General features: G+C 27.9%; 2 protein-coding genes across 2 annotated transcripts; one reads left to right on the top strand and one right to left on the bottom strand.

Annotated features, from left to right (window-relative positions):
• Positions 1-953: 953 nt before the first annotated feature.
• On the bottom strand, positions 954-2,387 carry LOC120082470 (putative 2-oxoglutarate-dependent dioxygenase AOP1). The gene is made up of 3 exons (XM_039037652.2): positions 2,016-2,387; positions 1,592-1,925; positions 954-1,481 (listed from the first exon to the last, which is right to left on the bottom strand). Exons 1-3 carry the CDS (start codon positions 2,378-2,380, stop codon positions 1,191-1,193), a joined length of 990 nt encoding a protein of 329 aa, XP_038893580.2. The 5' UTR covers positions 2,381-2,387; the 3' UTR covers positions 954-1,190.
• A 10,116-nt stretch (positions 2,388-12,503) lies between these two features.
• Positions 12,504-13,807, top strand: LOC120084049 (putative 2-oxoglutarate-dependent dioxygenase AOP1). The gene is made up of 3 exons (XM_039039949.2): positions 12,504-12,875; positions 12,966-13,299; positions 13,410-13,807. The coding sequence occupies exons 1-3, from the start codon at positions 12,511-12,513 to the stop codon at positions 13,698-13,700; spliced, it is 990 nt and encodes a 329-aa protein (XP_038895877.1). The 5' UTR covers positions 12,504-12,510; the 3' UTR covers positions 13,701-13,807.
• The last annotated feature ends 1,869 nt before the right edge of the window (positions 13,808-15,676 follow it).

The following is a 15,676-nucleotide window of genomic DNA, read 5'->3' as shown; positions in this document are numbered from 1 at the left end:
AATATGGCTTTTTGTGAAAGATTGAATAGATATCATCACCTCCTTATTTCATAACAAGTAAAGGCCACCACTCCGATCAACTGATTCAACTGTGAAACAATAATTAAATTTTTGCCGATACCTTATATTTTCCATTATGCTCGCACCATACTTTGTTTCAGATAAGAAAACAACTAAGGGATTTGAGTTGATCATAATACGCTTGAAATCAACGAAAGCTCTCGAACTCTCCAAACTTCAAGTGTTCCAGAATATTATTTTCATGACCTCGAAATTGTTAGCGTAAGATTCATGTAAATTGAGTTATCTAATCGAGTTGATTTTTCCACCATCATATAGTCACATCATGTTTATTTTGCCATAAGTTTTAATCAAATATGTATTAGTGAAAAATGAAAATAAATCAAATGATGGCAAGCCAAGACATATCATAGAAGAATTTAAAGATCTAGAATGATATGATCTCACGCTTTTTTTTAAGACATAGAATCAATAACATTCTTGTTTAGAATATTACAATGGATCTTTATCTTTATCTTTAAAAATATAAATGGGGGCATTGTTTCTTTAACCACTCAGGAGGCTCAATAATAATCAAGATATATGTCTTCACCCCTCTTCTAGGATTTTGTAATCTACCTCTAAATTACATAATATTTTAAAAAATTGATAAAATTTCGGTGTTAATTGTATGAGATTTCACCGAAAAAACTTTAAACAATAGATAATTTAGAAAAAGTTAAATTTTTATATAAATCTTGATGGTCGATCTCGAGTGAGATTGATAGAAAAAAGATATATTGTAACGAGTTTTCAAAAGAGTACTAATTTTGATTGATGAAAAATTTGGGAAGGTTATTTGTGAATATTTCTAAGATTCTAAATTCGAATGTTTACCTTGTTGAAAATAAATAAAACATCAAATTACAGAGTTGTTTAAGAGTGAAGAACAATTTGTTTGTGAATTAGATACTAATTTGACATGATTTCATAGCTTTATACACACAAAAAGAAATGCATCTGAATATGGGACATTTCGAGCCACTCAGACTGCAACCTCAAAATTCAAGATACATCCTAAAATTATGAAAATGAGAATATATATTTATATATATGTATGAGCTTAGAATGACTTCATTCTAAACAAACTATAATAATGTGTCGATATAGACGTCGTACATTATTATTGATTAATGTAAGAGAAGAGTACTCCGGGAATCAGTATCAACAAGGCTATTTCCAACCCCACAGTAAGCTTTGATAGCACAAGGGGAATTTTGGCCTCTCTCGGTGGTGTAAAAACGAAGGTAATCTTGATGATCAAATGGGTTAAACTGCTGAGGATGTTTGTCGTCCACCAATTCTTTAGGAATTTGAATAATCCCATCGTTGAAAGAAAATAACCCCACTGAATATCTCTCTTTGTTTGCACTCACTAACACTCTATGAGGTGGTGAGTAGATCCTCCCATTGCTCCAAGCCTGTCCATTAATTAATTAGTTAGTTAGAGTTAATTGACTTAATCAAATGTAATCTTAATTTGATAAGAAGATGAAGCGAAGAGATAGTATTTTAAAAATGAACTACTCACAAAGAATGCATCTCCGGCCATGACAATGAAAGACGAGGTTGAAGAAGAAGAAGGAGGATGGTATTGAAGCCATTTGTTATCTCTTGTTTTGATTTGCAGACCATTTACTTCATTTTGGTGAAGAATGGTGAGAAAACTCTTGTCTGTATGAGGAAATGCTCCCAAATTCATCTCCTTTTCCTTGGGGACTCTGTATTTTATCATTCTCATGAGATATTTGGTGGATTCCATATGGGTTTTTAACACCTTTCCAACCCCATAGCTTTCAAACACCATGCTCTTCACTCTCTCGTCTAATTCCGATACCAATTTCGCATACAACGTCACGTTTTCACTGCAAAGTAATTATATATATATAAAAATTGAAGATTAGATAAATATGAAGTTTCATCTAAAAAGTTGAATCAACGAAGGATAGAATTACCAGAAAGGGCGGTTTCCATGAGAAGGCCACATGAGATTGGTGAAGGAATGGATATTGGTGGGGAGAATGGGATGTTCGATGCCCATACTTTCATGGATTGGCATTAGAGGGTTTTGACCAAAGTAGCCATGGTATGGCTTTTCAGACACATTCTGAATCTTCCTCTCTAATGGAACATCGAACAATTGTTTCAAGGAATGAAACATGTTCGAACTAACATCCATTGAAACGGTGTCGTATAATGCCACAAAACATCCATATTCTTCAAGTGCTTCTCGAACTTTCTCCCTCGTTAAAACCCATTCCTTCCTTCCACTCTTCAAATTCTCTGAACAAAACTTCACAATTGGGATCTCACCTCCCATTTTCTTCTTTATTGTCTTTTTACAAATCTAATTCTTCACTTTTCTTTTTATTGCCTCTGCAAAACAATGCCACTAAACCACTCTATTTATAGCCAATACACAACTCACATCCCTTTTTTTTTTCTCTCTCTCTTTTAATAAATGTAATGTTGAAGAAATTAAAGAATAATGATAATTAACTGAAATGAAGAACGGGGTGTGCTTCTTTTGTTTTATTTTATCAAATCCCGGGTTTATTATTTATTATTTAGATATTTGACTTACATTTGAAATATGATTGATTAGTTAATTAATTAAATTACCGACCACGTATTTTTCAAACATTTTTCTAATCCAAACCTTTGTCAAACAAAACAGTTTGTTAATTTAGTTCATCGCACACAGTTTTCAGCCGTCCTGTTTTGTTTTTAATAATGAAATTAAACTTGTGAAATTAATCCAGTTTTTTTTTTGCTTACATTTTAATCCCCGTGTTTGACTTTGTGTTATAAGATAATCTAGAACGAATTTAGCTAATGAATGTTGGATTGGTTTATTATTAATTAGAAACACTTCTATTTCCAACTCTTTCTTATTGGAGATATATCTTCCCCTTAATTATTCACTTTCTTTATATGTACAACTTAGAAGTAGTTTAATCTTTAATGTCAATGATGTTAATGTTTTCCATTGAATTTTTATCGTGTCGAAAATATCTTTTGGTCACTATAGGTAGGTTTTTTATTTTTATTTTTATTATTATTATTATTTAAATGTAAAGATTTAAATATTTTATACAACGTGTTTTAATATATTTGTTGAAAATAATAGTGCGTGCATGTATTATTATTTTTTAGGTAATTGTAATGGGTAGCATTTTAGGGATAATAACCAAGTGTATAAGAGCATTTTTAAAAAATTGTAAATATAACAAAGTCTATCGATTATAGATTTGTATTGCTGATGATAGACTTTTATAAGTGATATGGTCAATCACTGATAGACTCCTACCAACAATATGTTCTATCACCGATATACTATCTAAATTTTGCCATATTGTAGTTTTTTGCATTATGCTATGTTTGTTTAGTTGTTTGGCATCTTTAACCAAATTAAAGTCTAAAACTTAAAACTTTGATGGAAATTGGTACAATAGGGGTCATCTCGAAATTTGGCCTCACTTTTTAATTTAATTGGCTCGATTTTTGGCCTTTTGTTGATGTCATCACTCTATGAATTTACCACTTTAACCCTTCTTCCTTCTTTCTTCTCTCTTTTGCAATTTTTTTTCTTTTTTCTTTTCAAATGATTTCTTCTATTTATGATACTCTTTGTTTTGAAGTGATTTTCCTTTTTTCTTTTCCGGCAATTTATGTTTATGTCACTCTTTTTTCTCATTTTTTTGGTGAGATTTCCTTTCCACCCTCTTTTTTTCAATTGTCCTTCTTTTTCAGTATTTCTTCTATTTATATCGACGTCTTCTTCTTCTTCTCAAATCAAAGATGTAAGTTGGAGTATGAATCAGAACGACAGGAAGAAACGAGAGGAAGAAACAAAAGTGAGAATTCAAATGAAGAAAAAAACTCAAAGGAAAAAACTACAAAATTGACGAAAAAAAGCTAGAGGAAGAAACGAGAGGAAGAAGCAAGAGGAACAATTCAAAATAAAGGAAAAAATCAAAGAAAAAAATGAAGGAGAACAATGTGAATTAGAGAACCAGATGAAGGAACGAGAGGAAAGAGTGAGAAATGCATCTGGCCTTGCGTGCATTTTGGAGTTAAAACAGTACTTTCACACGTGACTGACGTAAGTAGAAGACCAAAATTGAAATCTTTTAAAAGTGAGAGAAAGGACCTAAATAGGAACCATATAAATTTCCCAACTTTGATTGACTTTTTGTCTTTTTGTTATTATTATTATTTTTTTTAAGAGAAACGTTGTTTTGCTGAGATTTTTGTAGGTGCTATTTTCTTTTTGTTGTGTAAAACATTGTGCACAAAAATAGTTGTTAATAAAAAGTCATAGTGACTTATATATATGTGTGTCTGTGTGTCTGTGAATTTATTCGAGATTAAAAATATATTATATATTAAATACTAATATGAATTTAGGGTAAGTTTATGGAAGTTTAAATTTTATTAGAGAAAACAAATGTTAAATTTGGAAGGTTGTTTGGAATCCTAAATTTTTCTAGTCATCTACATAATAATAAAAAAACACAACATCAGAAGAGTTATAGTTATTACAACGGGTTGGTTTTAGGTTATTCAAATTATCTATTTTCAAATATTTAAATTCTTAGTCTCGTATTTTCAATAAATTAGTGATAAATGTATTTCTAACTTCTGTTTTTTTAAAAAAAAAAAATTAAAAAATATTTAATAAACTTTTAAAAATAGGAGGTAGTTTTGCAACAAAGTAAAAACTTCAAGAATATTTTATATAATTTAGCGAAAACAAAAATATATGTGCATGTTACCATATCTAATCATAATAACGTCGATTTTCAAAATAGAGATTTCATTTCATTTCATTTATTTTATTTTACCAAATTAAATATAATTAAAGATTTGAATTTTCGACTTTGAAGTAAATATTATATTTCATTTACAATGACTTTGATACTTATAATACAAATGACCTTTGCATTACATTTATCATATTATTTTATTTATAAACCCTATTATTTGAAGTATAGCTAATATAAACTCAAAAGTCAATGTTGAAGGGCACATTTATTATGTTAAAGCAAATGTAGAATTGGAATGTATATAATTTATTCTTTTTTCGAGATTTTCAAAAATAAAAAATAAGAAAAAAATATTTAAATAAATAACCAAATTTGATTATAGTTGTGATAGATAGACATTGAAAGAAGTCTATCAACATCTACTAGAAGCTGATACAAATCTACCACTGATAGTGTTGATATAAGTCTATTGGTGTCTGTCAGTGATAGAAACTGATAGAAGTCTATCATATTGATAGAGGTTGATAGAAGTCTATCAATGATGAAAACTGATATAAGTCTATTATTGATACTATGGTGAAAACTGAATACAAGTCTATCATTGATTGAGATTGATAAAAGTCTATATGTGTCTATTAGTGTTTTTCTTTTTTTATTATTTTTTAAATAATTTGACATTTTTTCTCTTTGTGAAAATTTCATTTTTAATTTTTTTTAATTTTATAACTCTGTAATGGAATTTTTGCTTGCTAGTAACCAACCAAAGTGTGTCCTACATATACCTTTTAGTCACAAATCAAAGCGTAACAACAAGACACATAGGTTTCTCAAAAACAACAAGAAGTACAACAAGGTATTTGACCTAATTTAAAGTTTTCTTTTTTAATATACATTTCATATATATTGTAAAAATGATTTAAAGATTGTAAAAACTTGTTGATGTCAATTTATTCAATAAATAATGCTTTATATTCTAATATTTGTTTTATTCTATGGAGCTATTTTTAGGAAAACTTTGTTACCTAAGATCTTTTGGTCACTTTATGTAGCTTTGTTAGTGTAAAGATTTTTATGTTTTTTTCATTGTATTTTGATTTAACGGTAGAAAATAGTATTGATGTATATTATATATTATTTTTGTACTCTACCGTTATTATTATTATAACTATACTGTTTATTTAAAAGTGCACATTATTTAGTCAAATTAAAGTAACGAACATGTCCCACGTTAATCTGTCATTATCAAAATCAATGAATAAATTAAAATAAAAAATATATGTTTGACAAAAAATAGAGGAAATAAAAAAGCATCAATATTTTTGTAATTTTTAATGAAATTAGAATTTCAATTTTCATATACTGAATTTGCTATTTAACCTTTATTTTTCTTGGGAACAATATGAGAAGTTTTGCTCAATGAAGTATTAAAACTTAGAACTTTGATTGAATTGTTTTTTTTTTCTTTTATAGATTTTGTTTTGGTAAGATTTTTGTAAGCATTATTTTCTTTTGCTGCACAAAAATATTTGTTGATTCATAAAAAGTCAATATATATTTATACATATGAGTAATTATTTTAATGATAAAATTATTAAAAATATTTGTAGGTATAGTAAAATGTCACCGTTATCCGTAATAGATAGAAAATTACGTTAGATTTGTTACAACACAAAAGATTTATGGAACCAGCATTTTTTCTCACACCGACGACTAGATGTTTAAGAAAACTGGCTTTTAAAGATAAGCTATAGGCCAACTCTAAAGGAGGAGGAGGAGGATTGATGATAAATGAGCTTTAGGCAATGAATTGTGTTAGTTTATTTTAGTCACACAATATCAAATATTTTATTTTAAAAAATAATCTAAGCAAATATGGGACAACTAACATATAATATATGTTATTAATAAAAACAATACTGAATCAAAATTAGAAGTGTTTATGGATTGAGTTGATTTAAAATATTTTTTGAACCCAACTCAATCATTAGATGGTAAATTTATTCAACTTCAACTCAACCTAATTATGGAATATTTGGGTTGAGTTGGTTCGGATTACTCAGATACTTATTTAAATTTTTATTTTAAAAAGAAATAACGTGTTAATTTGAAAAAGAATTTGTTTAATTATTCTTACATATATATTAAATTAAGATTAGCAAATCAATTTCAATGTATATCATGAAAATTTATTTAATTAATGTTAAAAATTATTCTTAATAATTGTTGGATACTAATATCTAAAAAAAAGTCAAGAAATCAATTAAAATAAAAATTAAAAAAATATATATAATAGCATTGTAAGTAACAAAACACATACTTTTTAGAGTTAATAATAAGTTGGTTGATTCAGGTTAATCTAAATGAATCTATGAACTAATCTAACTTATAAAATTTTAATTTATTTGAACTAAATTCAACCCAAATCGTACGGGTTGAGTTGGGTTTATTGGTTTTCTCGTCATATTTTTTGAACATCCTAATTGGAATTCTCTTATTTTATCAAAAAAAAAAAAAAAATACATTTTTTGGTCTATAAACTAATAGTTAAAGACTTTATTATCTTAATTTTTAGTGCAACATAGAATATTTAAATATTTGACTTTAAAAGAGAAAGTAGACGTGTCGATTATCATTTATTTTGTTAAATTTGGGCAATTATATATATATATATATGACTACCTTTTTATTACATTTATCATATTATTTTATAAGTGAAACGTGACATTTGATGTATAGCTAATATAAACTGAAAAGTCAATAATAGAATTGGATTTTTGGAGGTGTTGTAAGGGCACATTTATTATATATATTATATTTAGTTGAAATTTTGGTTGCAGACTTCGTGAAAAGGACTTCATACCATACCAAACACCTGAAAGAGCGCTCTACATTTCTTTTAGCTAGTGACAAATGGAAGTGTGTCCTATATATATATATATATATATATATATATATATATATATTTTAATGTCAAACTACAAAGTGTGACAACAACAAAAGAAAATACAATGAGGATGATCATGTACTTGAAAATCAAACATCATGGAACGCTTCATTTTTTATGCAATCAAATTATATACTATTCTCATATAGTATGATTCTGAATAATAAAAACTTACTACAATAAAAAAATATATATATGAGAAGTAATAATATGATGAAACAAAATTAATACCTCGGTTTTTTTAATTTTTTAATTGTATTAATTAAAATTAGAACGAATAAATGTATGCTAATTTTTATTATAGGGTTGACATAATTTATCAAAGATTTGATTTGATTTGAACCTAATTGTCAAACGCCTAACCCTAGTAGTTGAGCATTATGGTCTTCTCGTATATTCAATTTTTTTTCTTTTCTAATTAATAACTTTTTTTTAGTAAAAAACCTTTTTTATTACAATAATTGGAGAATGAGAGGTTGACTATTTACATAAACTAGTTATGTCTTAATAAAATTTAGTTTGACCCATAAAATAATGGGTAGCTGTAATTCGTTGGACTTTTAAGATTGGCTAATACGCCTAATAGTAAAGTATATAACAACATTTATAAAGAATAATTAAAAATATAGCAAAACCTTTCGGTGATACTCTATTATTGATTAGACTCCTAGTAGCGATATGAACTATCCTTGATAGACCTTTAGAGCTGAATCTAAATTTTACTATATTTGTAAATTATTTTGCATTGTGCTATATCTGCAAATACTTTGGGCTTTATCGCTATATTTTCAAATATTCCTAAAACAAACATAATTTTTAGTACAACAACCGTGGAAATAGAGGATCGAACCTTCAACTTTTAAAAAAATAGAGAAAAAAATCATGTCAATTACTAAGCTTCCTTGACCATAAAATAAATATGGATGGCATACCTTTATCATGAGGTAGGATTAAATTAATAATATTAGAAATCTCTCACAATGTTTCCTCTAAAATAGTAATAATAAACTTTGAAATTATACATGGGGCAAATGCTTAAATTTGGGCTAAATTTATGGGTCAAATTCATTTTTTAATTACTAGCTTGTTAGTAATACATGTTAAAGTTTTAGATATTGTATTATTATTATTTCATAAAATAGTTCCCAATTTTTAGCCCAAGAAACTTGAATTTAGTATTTTCTTTTTAGTTTGTGAAATTTCAAAAACAACCATTAGTAGTTTGACAGAAAATGAAAATAAAATAATTTTGCACAATTTTGCACAGTGTAGAATCTAATTATGTCTTTTTTTTTTTCTTTCCTTTTCTTTTTTTCGAAGAAATTTTTATGTAATATGAAAAATGTGACATCCACTTCATTATAATTGATTGTATTTACTACATTTTGCAATGAAAAAGTATGTGAGTCCTACCCAAAATCATATTCATATCTAGACATTATCCCATTCATTATATTGAAGAGAAATTTCAATCTCATTCTCGTTAATTATTACATATGTGAGACTTATACTATCCTTAATTTTTTATTTACATTCCACAATTTTATGTCAAGTTTAGCTATTATTCTTCTTATATTTTTTTAGTGCAATAGAGGTATGAAGATTCGAACTACAGACATCTCGAAGTCGTAATATTTGTTAGGATGAGTTATGTTTGTTTTGGCTCATATTCTTTATACTTAACAAGAATGTTGAGTGAAAGTTTAACTTCATGTGTGGATTATGACTCATAATTTTACATTTGTTTAGAATATTGATTGATTTATGAAAAATAATATCTATCCAATTATATTTTATTTAACATTTTGAAAGCTACTTTTATTATTTTGCAATTTTTGAGTTAGAGAAGTTTCAAGGGACGACTTTGATGGCTTCCTTTCTAAAAAATATTTAGGTGCGTGGTACCAATAAGATAAGAAGAGTTTATATTTTCTAATGTCTATGCTATTTGTTTTATTATATCTGTCCATAACATTCCAAATACTACATGGGGTCTACCATGCACATATGAAGAAAAAAAATTATGTCAAAAGCCCCTTTGATTGTTCAAAAAAATTCATTGGGGTTTTTTTAAAATCTGTATACATAATACCAGCATTCTATAAAACTTTATAATAAAGTCAACATTACATTATGTGTGACTGCAAATTGTAGAGCACTCTTTTTAAGTATTTGTATAGTATGGTATAATGTCCTTTCCATAAAGTCTGCATGTAAAATTTTAAACTAAATAATTAAATCCCTATTATTATTAGTAGTAGTAGCAGGAGCTGACAAAATTATGATTAGATATGGGGATATTTACCTAGGGAAAGACAATATTCTCTTTTTCTTTTTAAAAGTAAAAGAAAATAGTTATTAATATAAGAATTAGTCATTACCTTCTAAAGTCAATAAGAATATTCAACTTTTTCATCACATTTTAAACCCTAATTTTTTATTAAAAAATGAAATTAATTCTTTACCAACAAAAAAAAAAAAAAAAAACCAACATGATTCATTGTCTAGCTTATCTTGAAAGCCACATTTCCTCAAAATCTTGCAGTCGGTAACCAAAAAATAAAAAAAAATAAAATTGTTCATTAGCTATGGTTCCATATTCATGAACGTGAACCTTCTGTTTTTCTTTTTTCTTTTTTTTTTTTTTTTTTTTGCTAACTTGATTTTATTTTTTAAAAATAGAAATTAAACAATAATTCGCTATCCAAATTAAATTAATAACAATTCATATTGACTAAACTATATAATTAATTTTAATTTCAGCCGGCCGGGAGGGAGAAACGGCTAACCCTACTTTGACTTTTTAGTGAATTAACAATGATTTTATGCATAGTTTTGTTTTATGATGAACATTTTCTTTTCTTACTTTAAAAAAGAGAACAAGAAAATTAAATTAATATAAGTGAAGAAAAATAAAGTAAAAGGATATTTCAAGGTAAAAGAGGCTAAAATTGTAATTTGACTTTATTTTTCTTTTGATAATTAGCATAATAATGCTGAGATTAATATGAATGCTAAAATGTGTAAATTCTGCCCAATAAATCACTCTTCAAGTACTACTAATCATATCATGAATTAGGATAGAATAATGCCCAAAAGAATGGCTGCAATAAAATTGCTAGAATATAAAACTCTTTTCATTTTATTTCAACAAATCAAAATATAACACTAAATAATGGTCTATAAATTATTATTTTATTTGTTGGAATTGTTTTCGTTTTTAAAAATTTATTTCAATATTCAAAAAGTAATTAAAATAAATTACACCAATAAGAAGTATTAATATAACTTTTATTATAACAACAATTATATTAATATAAAATATAACTATGTATTATTGTTATGATATTTAATGACAATAAATTCTATTTGAATTATTGAACTGTTATTAAGAAGGAAAAAAAGAATGAATACTTTACGTCAAAAGAAAAAAAAAAAAAAAAAAAAAAAAAAAAAAGAAAGCAACAACAACAATGCATACCTTACCTTTAAAAAATTAATGACTGTATAAAATAAAATAATATCAATTAAGAAAAAAGATATAATAAGTATTTAGACAAATTTGAAAGAAACCTATATATTTATACCCTTAAATTTGGGTCGTATAAATTGAAATGCAACAATAATAATTGTATCGATATAAATCTCAAATAATAATTGTATCGATGTAAATCTCAAACATTTGTAAACACAACAATGTACATACCATCTATTACTTTTCATTAAAAGAATATATATTTTTTGTGAGACTTATAATTATATCAATTAAATACCAATACTTTCATTAGTGAATCAAACACTCGATCAAGATTTCATTTGAGAATTGCCCATACATAAACTTTAATTGTTTATCTTGTGGAACTTATATTTAAAGAGTCTACAAATGTGTGAGAATTGATGATAGATGATTTTTATAGATAATTATAATGAAGAGGCTAAATATAATCTTAAATCATCGATTGACCAAAAATTTAAATTAATGAGTAAAGACAAATTTAATTAAATTACCTAACATATAATTTTTTTATAAAAAAATTAAGAGTTAAATTGATACAAATGAGAAGTTAACACAAATTCATTGTATAGGTTATTTCTTGGTTAAGTAGCAAGCAAGGAAGAGTAAGAAAGAAAAATATCTAGAGATGAAGTGAAAATGGAATGATTCTCTAGAATAAGTGTTTCTAATCCATATTAATCCAACATCCTTTAACTAAATTCGTTCTACATTATCTTGAAACAGAAAGTCAAACGCGGGGATTAAGATGTAAGCTAAAGAAAAATGGATTAATTTCACAAGTCTAATTTAATATAATTAATAGAATCTAATTGAAAACAAAACAGGACGGCTGAAAACTGTGTGCGATGAACTAAATTAACAAACTGTTTTGTTTGACAAAGGTTTGGATTAGAAAAATGTTTGAAAAATACGTGGTCGGTAATTTAATTAATTAACTAATCAATCATATTTCAAATGTAAGTCAAATATCTAAATAATAAATAATAAACCCGGGATTTGATAAAATAAAACAAAAGAAGCACACCCCGTTCTTCATTTCAGTTAATTATCATTATTCTTTAATTTCTTCAACATTACATTTATTAAAAGAGAGAGAGAAAAAAAAAAGGGATGTGAGTTGTGTATTGGCTATAAATAGAGTGGTTTAGTGGCATTGTTTTGCAGAGGCAATAAAAAGAAAAGTGAAGAATTAGATTTGTAAAAAGACAATAAAGAAGAAAATGGGAGGTGAGATCCCAATTGTGAAGTTTTGTTCAGAGAATTTGAAGAGTGGAAGGAAGGAATGGGTTTTAACGAGGGAGAAAGTTCGAGAAGCACTTGAAGAATATGGATGTTTTGTGGCATTATACGACACCGTTTCAATGGATGTTAGTTCGAACATGTTTCATTCCTTGAAACAATTGTTCGATGTTCCATTAGAGAGGAAGATTCAGAATGTGTCTGAAAAGCCATACCATGGCTACTTTGGTCAAAACCCTCTAATGCCAATCCATGAAAGTATGGGCATCGAACATCCCATTCTCCCCACCAATATCCATTCCTTCACCAATCTCATGTGGCCTTCTCATGGAAACCGCCCTTTCTGGTAATTCTATCCTTCGTTGATTCAACTTTTTAGATGAAACTTCATATTTATCTAATCTTCAATTTTTATATATATATAATTACTTTGCAGTGAAAACGTGACGTTGTATGCGAAATTGGTATCGGAATTAGACGAGAGAGTGAAGAGCATGGTGTTTGAAAGCTATGGGGTTGGAAAGGTGTTAAAAACCCATATGGAATCCACCAAATATCTCATGAGAATGATAAAATACAGAGTCCCCAAGGAAAAGGAGATGAATTTGGGAGCATTTCCTCATACAGACAAGAGTTTTCTCACCATTCTTCACCAAAATGAAGTAAATGGTCTGCAAATCAAAACAAGAGATAACAAATGGCTTCAATACCATCCTCCTTCTTCTTCTTCAACCTCGTCTTTCATTGTCATGGCCGGAGATGCATTCTTTGTGAGTAGTTCATTTTTAAAATACTATCTCTTCGCTTCATCTTCTTATCAAATTAAGATTACATTTGATTAAGTCAATTAACTCTAACTAACTAATTAATTAATGGACAGGCTTGGAGCAATGGGAGGATCTACTCACCACCTCATAGAGTGTTAGTGAGTGCAAACAAAGAGAGATATTCAGTGGGGTTATTTTCTTTCAACGATGGGATTATTCAAATTCCTAAAGAATTGGTGGACGACAAACATCCTCAGCAGTTTAACCCATTTGATCATCAAGATTACCTTCGTTTTTACACCACCGAGAGAGGCCAAAATTCCCCTTGTGCTATCAAAGCTTACTGTGGGGTTGGAAATAGCCTTGTTGATACTGATTCCCGGAGTACTCTTCTCTTACATTAATCAATAATAATGTACGACGTCTATATCGACACATTATTATAGTTTGTTTAGAATGAAGTCATTCTAAGCTCATACATATATATAAATATATATTCTCATTTTCATAATTTTAGGATGTATCTTGAATTTTGAGGTTGCAGTCTGAGTGGCTCGAAATGTCCCATATTCAGATGCATTTCTTTTTGTGTGTATAAAGCTATGAAATCATGTCAAATTAGTATCTAATTCACAAACAAATTGTTCTTCACTCTTAAACAACTCTGTAATTTGATGTTTTATTTATTTTCAACAAGGTAAACATTCGAATTTAGAATCTTAGAAATATTCACAAATAACCTTCCCAAATTTTTCATCAATCAAAATTAGTACTCTTTTGAAAACTCGTTACAATATATCTTTTTTCTATCAATCTCACTCGAGATCGACCATCAAGATTTATATAAAAATTTAACTTTTTCTAAATTATCTATTGTTTAAAGTTTTTTCGGTGAAATCTCATACAATTAACACCGAAATTTTATCAATTTTTTAAAATATTATGTAATTTAGAGGTAGATTACAAAATCCTAGAAGAGGGGTGAAGACATATATCTTGATTATTATTGAGCCTCCTGAGTGGTTAAAGAAACAATGCCCCCATTTATATTTTTAAAGATAAAGATAAAGATCCATTGTAATATTCTAAACAAGAATGTTATTGATTCTATGTCTTAAAAAAAAGCGTGAGATCATATCATTCTAGATCTTTAAATTCTTCTATGATATGTCTTGGCTTGCCATCATTTGATTTATTTTCATTTTTCACTAATACATATTTGATTAAAACTTATGGCAAAATAAACATGATGTGACTATATGATGGTGGAAAAATCAACTCGATTAGATAACTCAATTTACATGAATCTTACGCTAACAATTTCGAGGTCATGAAAATAATATTCTGGAACACTTGAAGTTTGGAGAGTTCGAGAGCTTTCGTTGATTTCAAGCGTATTATGATCAACTCAAATCCCTTAGTTGTTTTCTTATCTGAAACAAAGTATGGTGCGAGCATAATGGAAAATATAAGGTATCGGCAAAAATTTAATTATTGTTTCACAGTTGAATCAGTTGATCGGAGTGGTGGCCTTTACTTGTTATGAAATAAGGAGGTGATGATATCTATTCAATCTTTCACAAAAAGCCATATTGATAGTTTGATGCAATGGGAAGGAAAGTGTTGAAGATTTACTGAGATGTATGGATGCCCCGAGGGACAGAATAAGTGGATCACGTGTAACCTCCTTCGCCGATTTCATAATGAGGATGATTCTAAACCTAATTCAGCTCCATGTAAGATAGCCAAAGTACGGTTTTTGTGGTGATTTAAATGAAGCTATGTGGGAAAGTGAACAGAAGGGAACAACCATTAGAAATAAGCAAAATATGGAAAATTTTAGAGAAGCTATGTTTTATGTAAATTTTCAGGATATGGGTTACTCAAGATCCACTTTTACTTGGTCAAATAGATGGAGCGGAAGCAATCTAATTATGAAACATTTGGATCGCTCTTTTAGGTAATAATGAATTCCTAAGCCTTTTCATGAATGGAGGGTTTCTCCTTTAAATTGGAATTTTTCCGATCATCACCCAATTACTCTAGTTTGTTTTTATGAGCTGAGAACCAATAGAAGATAGTTTAAAATTAAATTGTTTCGGTTCGAAGAATCTTGGCTTCAAGAAAAGGACTAGGGTTATGTTGTAGCTCAAGGTTGGAATGAATCTCATAGAAGTCTTGTCAATGAGGAGGACAAATAAGTGAAGTTGTTACTTGCTATCGCGAATTGCTCTAAAATGATGCAGGACTAAGGTAAATTATTTAAATGACCAAATTCAGAGTGTTATAAATGACCCAAATGACCCAAATTTCAATGATATACATGTTGGGGTTGATGCCCTAAAGTCTCGTGTCCTATAGTTTGTAAACAGTTTGTACG

This window comes from Benincasa hispida, chromosome 8, assembly GCF_027475165.1.
Source record: "Benincasa hispida cultivar pf3 chromosome 8, pf3_genome.v1.1, whole genome shotgun sequence".
Lineage (NCBI taxonomy): Eukaryota > Viridiplantae > Streptophyta > Magnoliopsida > Cucurbitales > Cucurbitaceae > Benincasa > Benincasa hispida.
This window is presented reverse-complemented; position numbering and strand designations above follow the sequence as displayed.